The sequence below is a fragment of the Micropterus dolomieu genome, linkage group LG12 (genome assembly GCF_021292245.1).
Source record: "Micropterus dolomieu isolate WLL.071019.BEF.003 ecotype Adirondacks linkage group LG12, ASM2129224v1, whole genome shotgun sequence".
NCBI classification, from domain to species: Eukaryota; Metazoa; Chordata; class Actinopteri; order Centrarchiformes; family Centrarchidae; genus Micropterus; species Micropterus dolomieu.
Genome location: NC_060161.1, coordinates 37,733,689 through 37,751,760, shown reverse-complemented (window position 1 = coordinate 37,751,760; position 18,072 = coordinate 37,733,689). Strand labels below are relative to the sequence as shown.

Here is an 18,072-nt window from a genome sequence, read left to right as displayed (position 1 = left end):
TTCATTTGCAGACAGTAAAGACTCAAAGATGTTTCATATGTTCTCTGAGTTCTCGAGCAGTGGAAACATGTTCATGTCTCAAAAACAACTTCAGAAACATCATGCCTCCTAAAACTTACATTCAGGCAGCGCTGATGTGAAACAGAGAAACAAAAAGCTGCATGGTCACATTTTCATCAACGTGATTAAGAAACACTTTTCATCATCAGAGTGTCTCCTTTGTGTTCCTGCATGATCTGCAAGGCCACTCTTTTGTGAAATTATAAATAAATACCGATTTGGAAATGTCAATTCAATGTCAATTTTATTTCTATAGCACATTTAAAGACAACAGTCGACCTCAGTGCTGAACAGGGTCGATGTCAAATACATAAATAACTAGTACAAAAATTACTACAACCAAAGTGAATCACAGGGAAACAAAACAACAACACTTTAATACATCAGAAACCAAGTTACCGAAGGTTAAAAGCTCCTGCAAAAAGGTGCGTATTAAGCAGCGATTTAAACGTTTGTAGAGTCTGTGCAGCTTGTGCTGATTTGCTCATTGAAAGTGAACGATTTTAAATACAGAATCGATTTGGGGAGACTAAGGGGCCCAAAGTGCCAAGAGGGTCACCCAGTATGTCTGAACGTCCACATGTGATGATCTCTGTTTTATTTTCATTCAGAGTCAGAAGTTCAGGTTTTTACCTCCTTTAAGCAGTCTAACAGAATCTTTGGTTATGGATTTCATAGGCAAGAAGATTTGGACATCATCAGCAAAACAGTGATATGAGATGTTATGTGTCTGGAAAATGGAACCCATTGGCAACATATACAGTGAAAAGTGGATGGGGCCCAGAATAGAGCCTTGAGGGACCCTGCAGGTGAGAGGAGCAGCTGACGAAGAGTGTTCAGCTAAATGAACAGAGAAGCTCCTATCAGTCAGGTATGACTGAAACCATTTCAAGACAATACCTTTGATACCTACTCAGTGTTCAAGGCGAGATAAAAGGATTGGATTGTGTGATCCACAGTGTCAAAGGCGGCAGTCAGGTCAAGAAGCACCCGAACAGCATAGTAGCCTGAATCCACCGTTAAAAAGAGATCATTAAAAACCCTTAAAAGTGCTGTTTCTGTACTGTGACGTGGTTTAAAGCCAGACTGGAACTTCTCCTGGATGCCATGGTTGTCGAGGAATGTTTGTAGTTGGTTCAGGACTATTCTCTCCAACACTTTTGAGAGAAAGGGTAGTTTGGAAATAGGCCTGAAGTTAGATGGAAGGAACTTCGGAGGCCGATATATAACCGCGCACAACAGAGGAAAAGGAGGGTTGAACTCGAAAAGTTGCAGTTCAAAGCTAGCAAAGATGTCAGCAGTAGAAAGTGGAATTACTTACAGGGGGGTGGTGACGGCGCAATGAATAAGACTATGCCTTTGGTGTGAGAGACCGGCGTTCAATCCACCACTGTGACCCATCCACCATTGTGTCCCTGAGCAAGACACTTAACCCCTAGTTGCTCCACACTTCTTCACACAGAAGACACACATCCTTCGCCGGCTTGACAGCACGTTGAACTATATATTTTTTTCAGCAGCTTGAATGTCTCATTTGTGTTCCTGCATGATCTGCAAGGCCACTCCTTTGTCACCGGTTTTGAACTGCTGCTCAACTTCTTTGTGGCCAAAACACTTCTTCACACAGACCCGAGAGGAAGGAAGTGGTTGTATTGGTTTGAATTGGTTGTTTTTCAGCAGCTTGAAGCTCTCAGTAAAGGTTTTGATGTGACATTTTGACTATAATAAACTCAAGAGTGTCTGCAGCCACAGGGTGAGGGAAGAAAAACTCACCGTAAACCTCTGAGATGAAAAAGCTTCTCTGAGTTTGTGTCTCTGTATCATCAGGCTGGCAGAAGGAGTTCACTCACCTTGGTTTGTTGTGCAGCACAGCAGTGAGGTCAGAACTAAAGAGAAATCACACTCAGGTTGGTTTGAGGTTTTACTGCAGACACAACAACTGTACCAACACATTCTCACTCGTCACATATAGACGCTTGGTCAAGACCCCTCGTTGCTTTTTAATGCCCTGGGTACCTTTTTTGTGTCATTTTTGGACATGTAGGGCTCCACAGTCAAGTTAGCAGTAATAAATATGCAACGTCTGGTTAGACCAAAAAAAATCAACACTAGTGTTCAATGTTGTGAAATGGCACAATTTTCTTAGGTTTAGGCTCTAAAAATACTTACGGGAATCTTCAGTCGGCCACTAAAGGAATTAGTAAGTGTCTTAAAGACACTGTGGACGGTCTACAAGCTCCATGACATTCTTTGTTTGGCACTTGTTCTCTTTTCTATAATGACCTCCAGTGGGTCAGGGGCCAGGCCAATCACAGAGCCAGCCTTTTTAAACAACGTATTGATCCTGTTTTATCATTTCAGTAATGCTGCCTCCGCAGCAAAGCACAGCATAAAGAAGAACACTGGCTAAAATGTCTTGATAAAGGTATAAAGCAGGTTTCTGCTTACATCAAAGGATCTTAAATCTCAGGAAAAACCATGACCCTAACCATGAAAAGGTCATGGTTAGGGATAAAAACCGTAACTCGCGTTCCATAACTTATGTAACACAAGTAACTTCTTGTAACTTGTTATGTAACAAGTAACTTCACAAAAAAAAAAATCAGTGTTGACTTTTTGTTGTTTGACACGGAAAACACAAATCCCCCCAACCGTGCCTTTTCTCTGACATTTCTTTTAAGTATCCTACACCAGCTTTTAGTGTTCATAAGTGACACCAAGTGGCTTCCCCCAGTGAGTTACAAATCGATGCCAAGTTAGTTAGTACGTCTGGACATCCTGGACGACTGGTCCTCTTAGATAACTTTTAAAGTGTCCAACACTGCAGCTCACTCCAGTAAACTCACATTAAGCCTTTAACATCCAGCTTAAAGCTGATTTCACTTCCTGCTCTTAAAGGTTGTATCAGAGTGAAGTGAGAACATTTTCTGAACAAACTGTTAATGATCTTCTTTCCTGTTTGCTCGTCACATTTCTCTGTAATCTCAGTAACTTCTGACTCTCTCTGTCCTTTATTTCTTGTTTTGGCCTCACTGATCAATAAACTCTTCTGTCTTTGTTTTTATAATGTTTGAAGTTTTCCAGCCAGTTTGATCCTGTATCTCACCTTCATTCTTCTCCAGCTCAGCTCACCTGCTAACTGTGTAGTTACTGAAATGTGGACAGAACAGATCGTACTTACAGATCGGCCAGTGAAGAGATGTTTGTCCCATCGTAGCACTTGGTGATGTGAGATCACACTTTGTGTTTTTTCTCTCAGAGCAGTTCAAACCACAGTTTCCTGTTTCTACTTTATATACATACATATCTATATTTATACATATCTATCAATAAACTTAGCACAAAAAATAAGGAAATTATTTCTTTGTTGTAACAACATCAGGTGGGAGCTGCAGAAAATGGGGACACTGGTACATCCATCTACTGTCTGCTTTGCTGCAGTTCACAGCCTTTCTGGCTGAGTGAACAGTGAAATACTGCCACACTCTGGAGGTTTCAGGATGTGAAGGTGTTACTGCAGCTCTGATGTTGTTTTAGTAACTTTAACGTTACTGTTCACATAACTTTACTCTATTAAGCCGACGGTGTCGCTATGGCCCGATGACGTCATGAACGAATCGATAATTAATTAATCGATTTTTGACGACTACTTTGATTAGTTGTTGCACCCCTAATCTACAGGGGAGAGAAAAAAAAAGACTTTCTCTGACACAGAAATAAAGGTGCTTGTGAACGCATATTGTTTGATGCAGCGGGTTCACAAACAAAAGAAAATGCTGCAAATTTAGAAAGGTGGACATACATTGTTGATTATATTAAACACGCATTTGTCGGCAACTCCTGTGTATTTGTACCGGGATGGCGGGTTCTGTCGGGATAGTCTGTCTATTGCTGGACCCAGTTCTTCACACCGATCCAAGAGTGCCCGGCTCTAGGGAATCTTAATCAATGTATTAGCCAGTAATCATCATGGGGGGACATTTATTGTCCATTATGGACCCTCTCCAATCCCTTCATTGTTTTCTGCAGTGCCATAGTGCAGCCACAAACCACAAAAACCACATCAGAACTTTGTACACGACCAGGATTTAGAAGATGCTGGAAGTTGCGTTGTTTATATTTTGGACCCGACAGAATTTGTGATCCTTTCTGAACCCACAACAAATACCGTTGAATGGAAAGAATTCACTGAACGTCCAGTTTAAAATGATGAGTCAAAGCTTCTCTTTGTGTCGACTAATTTAATGAGAACATTGAAAACGACTTGAGTCTAAGTCTCCAGATTATTACAAAAAACAACAAATATTATACATTCTTTATTCTAAGATTTTACAGTATGGATTTCCATAAACTGTAGGCCATAATCATCAAGATTAAAACAAAAGGTCTAAAATATTTAACTTTATGGGTATTGAATCTAGAATATATGAAAGTTTCACTTTTTGAGTAACATTACAAGAAAAAAAAAAAACCTTTTCAATGATATTAAAATTTTCTGAGAAATAGATTTGAATAAAATTGAATATACATAACAAAAAGGTTAAAAACTGTCAAGACAAGAAAATAATAAGAAAAGTATCATTGATATGTGTTGACACAATAAAGTAGAATCAAAAGAAAATAAAAATAGTGAATACAGATATAAAATAAAGATTAAATGAAAATTCCACTAAAAGGAGGAAAATATGTTCAACTACAACACAACAACAAGAAAATATGCATGAAGCTCAGAGAAACAATATTTCATTCTTGACCTTGAGGAACACATCTGTAATAAATGAGTCTAAACTCAAGCCTCCGTACTGCGATGCAATGAGTTTGTTTCTAGTGACGATCAAAGAGTCAATCACGGAGAGTCTGGCAGCAGCTGCTCATGGCTGCTCCTAAAACTCCGAGTGTTGCTCAGTCTGTCACACTTTGTAGACACAAGACCACGTCAACGTTAACATTGTTTTTGCAGAACCTGATAATGTAATAATTTCCAAATATTGTAATAACATGCCACCAATAAAGTTAGTACACGTGATTGAAAATAATGACTCTTTGGAAATTATTACATTATCTAGTTCTGCAAAAATAAGGTAAATGTGACAATTTATTACATTATTGGTAGAGATTACAACATTATTGGTTAAGACATTTTATTACATTATTGCAAAGTAATTACATTATTAGTTTTTATTACATCATTGGGCGTTATTACATTATCAGGAAATGACTACATTATTGCTATGGCAACCAGCTGCGCATGTAGAAGAAGCAGCTCCTTAAACCTTTGCTTAGTTTTTGTTTTTTTATCCGTTTTTTTCCCAGCCTTACAAGCGTTACCCTTTGACATAAATACAGTCGTTGGAAGATGAAGACGGGGTTTTTGGTTAAAGAGCAGCACACCACGATCCACCCGGCCCAAACAACAGGACCAGGCTGCAGTGATCGCTCAGAAGAGGGGAAAGAGAGACGGGAGAGGAGCAATGCTGGGCCAGCTTGGACTTGATTCACCCCAGATACAATTACAGGCGGCTGTGGAAGGTCAGCGGTTCAATCCCGGCTGCCCCAGGCTGCATGTTGAAGTGTCCTTGGGCAAGATAGTGAACCCTGAATTGCCCCTGGTGGCTGTTCCGCCAGTGTATTAATGTGTGTGACGTTTCTGTTTGAGCACTTAGGCTCAGTGAATAAATGTTTAAGCAGATGTAGTGTAAAAGCGCTTTGAGTGGTCGAAAAGACTAGAAAGGCGCTATACAAGTATGGAGCATTTACATTTACAAATAAAAGCACTGTGGAATGATTGGGGTGTATAGCTACGTGAATGTAGTGCTGAGCGATAGAAACATTTCATATCATTCGAAATCGATAATTATCACAATATATGTCAAATCATTATTTCTCTTAAAGATAAGTGAAGTTAAAGAAACCGCGTGGTTAGTTATGTGGCTTAACTTTTCTTCATGGTCAGAATGTGATGCACATCAGTGGATCACTTCACAAATCTGAGCTAGAACATTCAATACTATTATGATAAAATCTTTTTCAACAAATATGATTAGTAAATTTTTTTTCCAGTCCCCTTTCCTCAACAAAATAAATATTTTAATAGAAAATTAAGGGCTTATATGTTCACGAATCAAATTAATTAAACCAAATATTTATTTATATATATTGAACATTTATTATATTGTTACTGAGGAAAATTATATTGCAATGATTATCATTGTTTTACATTTATTCATTTAGCTGACGCTTTTATCCAAAGCGACTTACAATTGCTATACATGTCAGAGGTCGGACTCCTCTGGAGCAACGAGGGGTTAAGTGTCTTGCTCAGGGACACAATGGTAGATGGGTCACAGCGGGGAATTGAACCCGGGTCTCACACCAAAAGCATGTATCTTATCCATTGCCCCATCGCCACCCTGTTTTATTGCCCAGCCCTACGTGTATGTATATTAATAACTGTAAAACTTCAATTTTGTTTTGTTATGCAGCCTTGTGCTGTGTAATGACTAATACATTACATATATAATACAACCTTGTATTGGGTTCTACAGGGAGCTCGCAGAATCAGGGTGTGTAGTAGAGCTCGCCGATTTAAATCCTCCTGGCTCACAGCAACAAGTTAAATGTTACGGCAGTTGAGTGTTGGAAGCTACGCTGCTGACAAACGTGATTGTAGATATATTTCTGAAACAAATCTTGCTACCAGTCCTCTCATTTCTCCCTAGTTCATCACTTCTGAATATTCTCTAAAATCATGTACAGCAGCTCACGCTGGCCGTAACTAAATTCGCCACAAAGCTAATGCCGTGTTTATCAGTGGAGGAGCGCTAACATTAATGAGCCATTAAACTATAGTTTCTGAAGTATTGTAAATATATCTGCGAGCCGCCTGCATTTACAGTTGGCGTGTTGGAAATGATTAAACCAGAGGGCACATGTAAATAAATGTGAGCTGAATAAGAATCTAACACGGCTTCCTGCCTAACACAGTTATTTATCTCCTCTTTCGAATGTGAAACATTTTAGTTATACTATATATATATATATATATATATATATATATATATATATATATATATGAAATCTCAAGGTTGCAAGTCTTCGTTGTAGACGGTCATGTAGCATTAGATGCGTTGAACAGCAGGTCACTGTATTGTAGACGGCATGATTTAGACAGATGGTTAAGAAATGGTTTCTCATAGCTTTGGTTGAAATTAAAGAGTGCTGCTAAAGAGATAAACTTATTACAGCAGATTACTTGTAAGGTAAAATACACATGCTTATTCTCTCTCACTCTCTCCGTTTACAGATGGTTGAAAAAGTTTAACCTTCTAGCAGCAAATATTTATCGATGTCTAATTGTTTCCATGTTCGCTTTTTGAGACTGTAATCCATTTTATTAACAATCCATTTAGGAAAAGGTTTTATAGCCCACATACATACCAGCTTTCAATATCGGCCTGTTCTAAGTGTAGTTAAACGGGAAAGGAGTCTACTATACAAATAATTTTCAAAATCTAAATATCAGCTCATAAATCGCTCTTTTTCACTTTAATATCGGCATCGGCCCACAATCCAACTTCACAGATGTCATTACATGATAGTTACATGTTAGTCCAACACAGTCACATCTTTGCTTAATTTGTTTAAACGATGCTGTGTGAATGCTTTTTATGTCTATTTAGGGAACGATTGTAAATGAAAGCCTTCTTACACTGGTCACAGCTGTACGGTTTCTCTCCGGTGTGAACACTTTGGTGGATTCTTAGGCCATATGATGTCGTGAAAGTTTTTCCACACTTTTCACACCAGTACGGTTTCTCTCCGGTGTGAACACGGTGGTGGATTGTTAGGCTATATGGTGTAGTGAAAGTTTTCCCACACTTTTCACAGCTGTATGGTTTCTCTCCAGTGTGAACACTTTGGTGGTTTTTTAGGTGACCTGATTGATTGAAAGTTTTCCCACACTGGTCACAGCTGTACGGTTTCTCTCCAGTGTGAACACGTTGGTGGATTTTTAGGTTACCTGATTGAGTGAAAGTTTTCTCACACTGGTCACAGCTGTACAGTTTCTCTCCAGTGTGAACACGCAGGTGGACTTTTCGTGCAACTGAAGTAATGAAAGTTTTTCCACACTGGTCACAGCTGTATGGTTTCTCTCCAGTGTGAACTCTCTGATGAACCTTTAAATACAAAGATGTTGTGAAGTATTTGTCACAGTGCTGACAGTGGTGACGTTTGGGTCCCTCTCTTCCTCCCAGTTTCTATACCAACAGAGACATACAGAGAGAAATAATGTTAAGAACCACAAATCAAGCCAGAAATCTTGGTGTAGTCATGGACTCAGACCTGAATTTGAGGAGCCACATTAAGACAATTACAAAGTCAGCCTACTATCTCCTGAAGAATATATCAAGGATTAAAGCACTTATGTCTCAGCAGGACCTGGAAAAGCTTATTCATGCATTTATCTTCAGTCGACTCGACTACTGTAACAGTGTCCTTACAGGCTCCTTAAGAAATCCATCAGACAGCTGCAGCTGATTCAGAACGCTGTTGCTCGAGTCCTCACTAAGACCAAAAAGGTGGATCACATCACTCCAGTTCTGAGGTCTTTACATTGGCTGCCTGTATGTCAAAGAATTTATTTCAAAATCCTGCAGTTAGTTTATAAAAGCACTAAATGGTTTAGGGCCAAAATACATTTCCGATCTTCAGCTTTGTTACGAACAATCCAGACCTCTCAGGTCGTCTGCGATCAGGTCTGCTTTCTGTCCCCAGAGTCAAAACTAAGAGAAGCAGCGTTCAGTTATTATGCTCCGTATATCTGGAACAAACATAATGAAAAATCTGTATGAATTTTAAGCCTGAGAAAATAATTATTTACGAAGTTACCTGAATTTAATAAAACATTTTATTATAATACATTTATATTTAATACTCTATAGCTTTTTGGGGTGTGTTTGTACTTGGTTTGTAATTATTTAGCATCAATTTATTGAGGAAATGTCTGAAGAGACAAAAAAAAAAACTGTTGCAGGCATTAAATTCAAAGTGAGTGAACATTTGCAAAAAACAATAAAGTTGATCAGTTTGAACGTTAAAAATCTTGTCTTTATAGCGTATTAAACTGAACATAGGATTTGGAAATTAATGTATTCTGGTTTTATTTACGTTTTTACACAACGTCCCAACTTCATTGGAATTGGGGTTGTAAATAAATCATTTGACTTGTAGCCTCCTCAATGAGAGAGCGCATCGCTCTTCAGCAACCTGAAAACACTTGTGATCAGACAGAAATCAGCACCTCTAATAAAGTATAAAGTGCAGCTCACAGCCGCTTCAGAGGGAATGAAGCATCCTGGAGACAGTAAAACAGTAGCGTCTCAGAGCGAGGGGGACAGAGACAGCAGGACACAGAGCGACAGGTGTCATGATATTCTCTCACTACTTTGCAGCGACTGTTAACCGTTTGTGTTAAATATTGAATAGACACTGACCGACAACATTTACATTTAAACGTTTTACAATTTTGTTCGGGGCAATTTAGTCGCGGACAAGCCCTGAAGCTGTGAGCAATGCGCTCTCTCTCCCTCTCTTCTCGTGCTATCTCTAAATGCAGGCAGGCCGAGTAACGGTGGGGGGAGGTCACGTTACGTTAACTTCAAACAAAATGTAGCAATATCAGGGTTTTTCCTGCATAGAGAAATGATCAGAATTTAAAAACAAAAAAACCTTTAAATTCCCCTCCGAATGACTTTTACTAGCACATAAACTTAAATACAACGTCTTGTCTTCCAGCAGTCACCTCTCCTCTCATCCGCAGTCAATGTATTTTACACGTGTAGCTAGTGCTGGATTTAAAAACCAGCCGCCGCCGTGTTGATTTAACTGCGCCTGAACGCTACGAAGAAATGGTTTTATTAGTGAAACAGCTGAATCTCATCGCAGACTATCCAAATAAAGTGTAACCTGTAAATATATTATTACACTAATATTATACTTTCTATTTAATGTTATAATACTTATCAATACACTCATTTATACCTTTACTCCTCCATGTTGTGAATATATTTTGTTTATGAAATGGTCAGAAATAACGAGAAGGCCCATTCTGAACCAGGACCAGAACCATTTTTTGAGCTTCGACGCTTCGATAGTAAAAGAGTAAGAGTGTGAGAGAGCGCTCCACTAACAAACTGATTATTACCTAATCTTTGTTTTAACTTTACGACAAGGCTCGCAGGCCCTAGTGCAGGACTAAGAAAGGGAGGAGTTAGATAAAAGAGGAATAGGCCTATTTATTGCGGGGTTAAAAAGGATCGGATATTTAACGTTAGCTGGTGAAGAGCAGGCAGAGTGAAAACGGATGCGTGCTGAACCAGGTTGGTGGCTGCTGTACAGAGCAAGGGGAAGCGTAGAGAGTCCAGAGTAAGAGAGTCTGATCTGAGCAGAATCTGGGAAGTTTAGCCGGACGGGGGTCCAGGCAGAGAGCAGACAGGATGAGCGGTGTTTCCGGTAGCGGAACTAAATCTAACACGTTATAACGCAAAATTCACTTTTAACTTTTATTATAGCGACTAAATGCTCTTCTTCTACAATCGGCCTCACATTATTTAAATGTGTTCATTGTGTTTTTTGTTTGTTTCCAGCCTAAAGTTTACTGATTCATTTTAAAATGTAGGAAATTTAACTGTTTTGATATGTAATGAAATTAAGCAATTGTATAAAACATAACTTGCACACTGCTGCTGTCACCACTCAGTTTAAAGTGCTCCCACACAGCCAAGCGCTTCATTTAGTTTTCCCTTTGATGTGAACTGGAGCGTTACCTTCACTGCCGTCGGCGGAGGTCAGCCGCACAGAAAAAAACCTTAAGAATCGTATCTCATAATTGAAAATCAAATGTGTACCCAATGGTCGAATATTCGACTAAAGGGGACAGAGCGTTTGCTGTCAGGGCCCCGAGGCTCTGGAACAGCCTGCCCGAGGAAATCAGGTCGGCTGAGTCAGTGAACTCTTTTAAGTCCCTTCTTAAAACATACTTTTATAGGAGAGCCTTTCCCGATCTTATTTGACTTTATTTTATCCCTTTTATTTTATTCTATTTTACTTTTTTTATATTTATCTTAAACGTGTATTTTAGTCTTTTCAATGTTTTCATGCTTTTATCTTGTATTGTTTTTGTATTATTGTATCTTGGGTATTATTGTCTTTACACTTGTTAAAGCACTTTGTAACTTGTTTTTGAAAAGTGCTCTACAAATAAAGATTATTATTATTATTATTATTATTATTATTATTATTCGTGTCCAGCTCTAGCTGCGTCATGAAGATTATTGGATATTAATATGGAAAATATTTTTGCTGCTGCTGTTGAGGGGGCTACAGTCAAAACATTTGGGGCTAAAGCCCTGGAAAAATGGCCTGGCAACGCCGCTGACATGAAAAGCAACGATTCATACAGCAAAGTGTTTAGGCTGGCTAGACAGCTATCTTATTATTATATAGTCAGCAAACAATAGTAATTCAACTTAAAAAACCCTGACATAAGTGAAAATCAAAATGTTATCATGTGATTGATCAAACAACAACAAAGTCAAAGTAGTAGCCTACCTCACAAGCAATATTCAAAATATACCCAAACTATCACTCGGCCTGCCAGCCCCACCCCAAACAAAGCAGGAAGGAGTTTATGATTTTTACAAAACACAGGCTCCAGGATTAAAATTTCTCAACACCACTGACTGAAATAAAAAAATTAAGTAGGCATGGATAAATCCCGACTTTTGAACTGCTGTTTTTCTGCACATGAGCATTAATCAGTGATTTTATAAAACGTTACGTTAACGCCACTCTCTCCCGACGAGTCCAAGAATCAGTGACAGTAGCTGCCGGAGTTTCTTTCTGAGTTTCACGTCGCTGTGCTGCTTTAGCTGATGCTTCAATAAATTAGATGTAGATTTCTTCGCGGTTGAGAGCTTTTTGCTGGTCGCACAAAGTTTATAACGGACGACACTGTTCTTTGCATCTTGACTGTGACACAATAACGGCAGCAGGTTAACCTTACAGAACGCCCCTCTCCCTGTTCTCCAGTCTTCCTTTAGCTTTTTGGCTAACAGCTGACTGAAACAACATAAGGTCTGGTCCCACTGACCTGCCGTGCAGTCGCCCATTCACATCAGGGATAGTGCGTTCAGTAACGCAGCATTACTTGGATTAGGAACTATAAGATATTACCGTTTCAGAAATAGTAAATCGTAGTCACACTAGTCTTTACTTATTACAGTATTGCTGCGCAACAAATTGGAAACGCAAACAAACATCCTTGATACCACTCATTTTACTCGGCAGGGGTTGAAATGAACTTTTTGGGATCCAGAGTGAAATGTGAAACAAAATTATATTATTGCTATTAAATGTACTTAAATCATAATAAATTATTTTATAAACTTAAAAAATGCTTACTTATCATTCTACTTAAATTTTATCACTGCTCACTCTTGTAAGGCTTTATTACTTTCTACAGTCTGCCTCTTCTGGCCTACTGGTTCTGATAGAGTCCTGGTTCTGACAGAGTCCTGGTGCCACAGCATCACAGGTTTTGTGGGATCAACATTTTTTTATACAGCCTACGGGGATCACTCTCCTTGATCTCTGGTGAGGACAGCATGACCATCACTAGCTCTGACAGCCTATCAGACACTGGCTGGAACACAAACTACCAGCTAAGAACTTTTGTAATTAGCTCCTAGCAGCTTTTCATGGAACAGACGCTGCATTGAACAGGACTATTCAATGCAGCGTCTGTTCTATGACTCAGACTCTCTGGTCTGAGTTGGCGTAAATCCTTCCCTCAGCGTGGTGACTACTTCACGGCCAATTCTGGGTTCTGGTTTCACCACTGCATGTTTAAATTAGTGTTTAGTTTCTATTAAGAGACATGAAATATACCTATAAAATCAGAAACAACGAATGGGGCAAACTATAATAGTCCTATTCAATGCAGCGTCCGTTCTATGACTCAGTGAAAGACATTTACAGTGACCACCCAAAGTACTCCTGAGTAAAGGAGGAGGGCAGCAATACACCACAGAGACGTCTAGTCTGCCAACACAAGAACAAGAAGGAGGAGGAGGAGGAGGTGCTCTGGTCCAGTCTGGTCTACACACGTGGAACAGTGTAGAGCAGTGAAATATCATTAAGGTTTAACATGATATGAAAGTGAGTTTCAGACAGAGTTAAAGCTTGACATAACGCAGCTTTGGCAAAAATGTAATTTAACTTTCCCTTAACGGCCGAACCGGAAGTTAACTGTAGCTTTGTCCAGCTAGCTAGCATGCTAACACCCAGGCAGCAGGCTACAGGCTACAAGAGACCTCCTCCTCCTCTCCGGGTCCGACCGTCACATTAAGTGTGGGTTCTGTAGAGATACGGGGTTCTGATGGCTCCACTGTTGAATCCTGCTACATTACATCTTGTTTACAGTCAATATGAAGCTACGTGTCGGAACCAGGCCGAGCTAACGCCACGTTAGCTTCTTGTTAGCTGCTAGCTGTGTTCATGAACACTGACCTGAACATCGGTGCTATCAGAGCTCGAGCCTGCTGTTTGTCCTCCGGGGACGTTGTTGCTCCGGGGCTCCGGGTCCTGGTTGTCCTCCTCCATCCCGCTCTTGGTCCTGGTCTCTGAGATCCAGCAGGTCTCCTGTGGGACTGACGGAGCTCTTCAGGCGCCTCCTTGAAGTGAACAATGGGACCCCCCCTCTGAGAGGCGACCCCCCCCCCCGCTTACACAAATTAACTGTGACTCATTGTATTCTAATTATGTGTCTGTATAGAATTGTGTAATTATTGATTAATCAAACTATTTAAGTGTTATTTAGGTTGTTACACAACCAGGATATTACTCTAACATCACACTTTTTAACCATCAGTTTGACAGAATATTTCAATTTATTGCAGATGAAGAATCTTGCATATTTCTTTTTTGCAACAAATAACAATGTAAATTGACCATATTTTTGTACAGACTAAACCCATACTCTGTCTTTCACATCTAAGGGATGTGTCTTATCCGCTAAGCTATCGCCACCCCCTTATTATAATTTTATTTATTACAACTGTATATAACCTGCCTGCTTACCATAGACTACACAGATTGCTGTTCATACTGTACATACTTCCTTACATTTGCACTCTACATTCTCTAAATCTGTCCATGTCCACCTTCCAGTCATAGCAGCAACAGCAGACTGACGGGAACTGCTGCAGATTTGTATTCTTTTGACTGTTGTTTTTATTCTATTCTGATGGGACTGGTAGTTTAGTTTCATGGCTTTATTTCTGTTTGTTTAGTTATTGGTTTAGGGTAGCAGGAAATCCTCCAGATCCTACAGCCCTTTGTGGACTGGTCTGCAGGTCTTCCCTTTCTTTTGTTTGCTTTGGCCAGCCCATCAAACTAATTGTAAACATGGTAAAGATTTCAATGGGGTTTTTGAGATCTAGATTTGGGGGTTTTGGTGGCAGTAAACCTGTTGTATTCTAGATGTGTTGATTTGTTTGTAGCCTTTTGTACTGTGTATTGCCCTTTAGAGTGTTGGATAATTTTGTGGACATAGTTGTTTTTTTGGTGAAATGGATCTTGTGCTGTACTGTGGGGTGCAGTAATTTGTGAGTGAGGAGTTTTGCAGTTGTGTTGAGGCCGCTTGGTTTTTATGTTGTAGGCTCAGTGTTGTGGTTTTCTTAAAGACAGTGTATAAATTGGTGGAGTTTGAGTGTTTTACTCTTGAGGTGTTTAATCGGTGTACTAGGGAAAATCTGCTGTTGATTGCTGATCACTATGAGGTAGCTGTTTCTAAGCAAATGAAGAAGCAGGCTATTAAGGCGGAGTTATGGAGTTATGTGCTGCCTTGGTGGAAAAAGGCATTTTGCCACAGCTGCAGAGAACTCCAGAAACGCTCAAGCATTCACGTCAAACTACTGGTGAAGCAGTAAGACTTAAATAATTGGAAGTTGTATTGCAGTGTCTGACGTTAAAAGAAAAGGAACTTAAGTATTTGAACGATCTTGAAACGAGGAAGAATGATCTCCGCATGCATGAATTGGAGTTTGGTGTTGCTTCTCAAGTTTTGCCAAGAACTTCAAGTTTTGATGTAAGCAGAAACCTCCGCTTAGTTCCTCCTTTTAATGAGAAGGATGTTGACAAATATTTCGTCTTATAGGTTTGCTTTATATTTTCTGTCTGTAATGATGAACTTCCCAAAAACAGCTGACCTGTCAGGAGGAAGCAGACAGCGACTTGTGCAGATACTAACCTTCTCCCATTAAAGAAAGACCTAACCCAGTCCAAAACAATGTTTCCACCTTGATGTAGAGATGCACTAGGAGAAGTAGAAAGGGAGAGAAGTGATTAGCAGGGATGATGTAGTCTCTGGTGCCTCGGTGGTGGACTCAACAGAATATTCCTCATCATTCGACACACCCTGCTCTTCTGAAGAGAAAATGTAGGAGAAGAGAAATGGATTGCCCATATTACTGCAGCTGCACATTAAATCTAAATCATTTGGTACCTAACTTTATACATCCACCTCTTACTTTTAACAGATGACTGCAATTAAATTAATCTTTTGTTGTCCTGTTTCTTTTTGCCTCTGAAGCTCTAGTTAGTTTTTGCAGAAGCTACAGCATTCACATTTTCCCCACTGAACCTTCAGATCAGTGGTTTCTCTTAATAGAGATTCCTTAGCTCTTGTGTAATATATAATATCTGTATATAATGTTTTAATCTACATGATAAATTTATATTTATATATATACTGTATATATAATTATATATAATATCAGTTTTTGATGTGTTTTAAGGTTTATGATGACCATGCATTCCTTAGTGCCTTTGAAGGAGATAAGGAGTCCAGTTGCTGATTTGGGGGGCTGCACACAGAGTATGCCTCTAGGAGATACTTAAGAGGGGAGGAAGTGATTTGCATGAAGGAAAAGTACCTCGAAGTTCGACAGTTCTATAACCTCTAAACTGAGACTCCACTATGGAAAACACCTAGTTATGTGAAATTTATTATATATAAGACAACATTGTGGTGAAATTTGACTGACAGCATAGCAACATAAGTTGAACGAATTGTTAAATTAGTACTCGGAAAAGGCCACTAGATGGTAGCAGAGGATAGAAATTCACCTTCAGAACTTACTGAAAAGGGGGAAGTCAGCAAAGATGGATGTGGAGATCATGCAGAAATCCTGCCTAAGAAGATGGTGTATCTGAACAGATTCTTTAGTTCGTCTTGAGCCTTTTCAGACTGAAAGTTGTCCATTTTGACAATGATTTTTGTCCTCAAGCTGGTGACTCAGAGATCCACCGAGCTCCTCAATCATCCAGGATGTTCGTCTCACTTTCACAGGTGGAGGAGAGAGGAGCCCCAGCTGGATCCTACCAGGCAGAAACAGTCTGCTTGTTGATTGGTCGGCTGATCTGATATTCTAATATTGAAATTCATGAAAGAATTAAATAATGAAATTCTAATATTAATATTCCTCCAGAAGTGTAAAAGGGAATAACAGCAGCAGCAGAGGCTCTGAACGTCTTCATGATGATTCAGCAAATGAAAATGATTCCGTGTGTGGAATCCAAATCAGAAATGAATCCTAAAAAGTCTGTTCCTCTGTCTGCTTCCTCTTGTTGTTCCCACTTCATCTCGGCTCCTTCAGGAGAGCTGAGCTCTAAATATCTGTCTTCTTCTTCCTTCTCTAATCTCAGTCTGCTGTCACACTTCATACACTTCACAAACAAACCACAGGTCTGATCTGAAACATTTCTCTCCATCTTTATTGCTCCCTCACATTACAAACTGACGCTAAGGGGTCTTGACCATACGTCCATATGTGACGAGTTGGGGTGAGAATAGGTTGCCCTGTAAAATACAGAATTTAAAATCCTCCTGCTCACTTACAAAGCTCTTAATGGTCAGGCACCATCTTATCTTAAAGAGTTCATAGTACCTTACTACCCCACCAGAGCACTGCGCTCCCAGAATGCAGGGTTACTTGTGGTTCTTAGGGTGCTTTCACACCTGCAGTGTGGTTCATTTGTTCCGGAGAAAGTGAAAAAAATTATACACTGTTACACACTGCATTTTAGTTCTGGTCCGGTTCATGTTCACACTGCAGTTTTACATACGAACCAAGAGAAGTAACCATGATGTAACAGACCTACAGGTAACTTGTTGATCGGACAGCTTTGCTGATTGTTATCCTGCATCATAAGGACCCATGTGGGGAAATCAAACTCCGGTGACTGACAGAAGTTTATTCAGCACTTTAATGCTTCTGATCTGTATGAATAATAATGTGAAAACATGTACAGTAATAATTCAGGGCTTATCAGCCTATAGTGTACTGTGGTATCGCTGTCACAAATGTTTTATGGACTTAATGAACTGACATGGAAAACAGAGTCCTACTTGGTCTCCTTTTTTTAACAGATTTTGACCCATTAATCAGGGAAAATACGTATTATATATACGTTACCAAATGATTTTCATAAACATAGCATGGCTTATACAGATCAATTATAAGATCGCCGAACACATTTCGCGGTCAGCTGATGGATTTATTAGATTCAGATTCATTTTATTAGCCATTTGCAGTATAAAACCACATTGGAATAGAATATGCAAGAAGCTCAAAGTGCAATGTCAACACATAAAAAACATAACATAAAACAGGCAAGCAATTGCCACAAAAACTCAGTAATAAAACACTATTCAGTAAAATCCATCCATAAGATATAAAATGCTTAATTTAAGGTGCTTTGTTTAAAGTGATCACAGCTTGGGGAAAAAAAACTATTAGTGGTTCAGCTTTGGAAATGCTCAGATCACATCTCTGCAATCGTAAAATCCTGGGGTTGGTTTGTTTGCTTTCACATCACACGCAAACCGCACTGGAGTTCGTTTAAAAGTGTACGCTTGTTTGAGTGCATTGCTGCATTCACACCTGCAGG

General features: G+C 39.4%; 1 protein-coding gene across 1 annotated transcript in view; it reads right to left on the bottom strand.

Moving 5' to 3' along the window:
• Positions 1–13,793, bottom strand: part of LOC123979987 (zinc finger protein 850-like) — a 28,961-nt gene extending 15,168 nt beyond the window's left edge. Inside the window, exons 1-2 of the mRNA XM_046064100.1 lie at positions 13,630–13,793; positions 7,707–8,318 (exon numbers count right to left, since the gene is read on the bottom strand). Coding sequence (XP_045920056.1) covers positions 7,707–8,318; positions 13,630–13,722 — 705 coding nt within the window. The 5' untranslated portion in view covers positions 13,723–13,793. The remainder of the gene's footprint in view (positions 1–7,706; positions 8,319–13,629) is intronic.
• Positions 13,794–18,072: the final 4,279 nt, after the last annotated feature.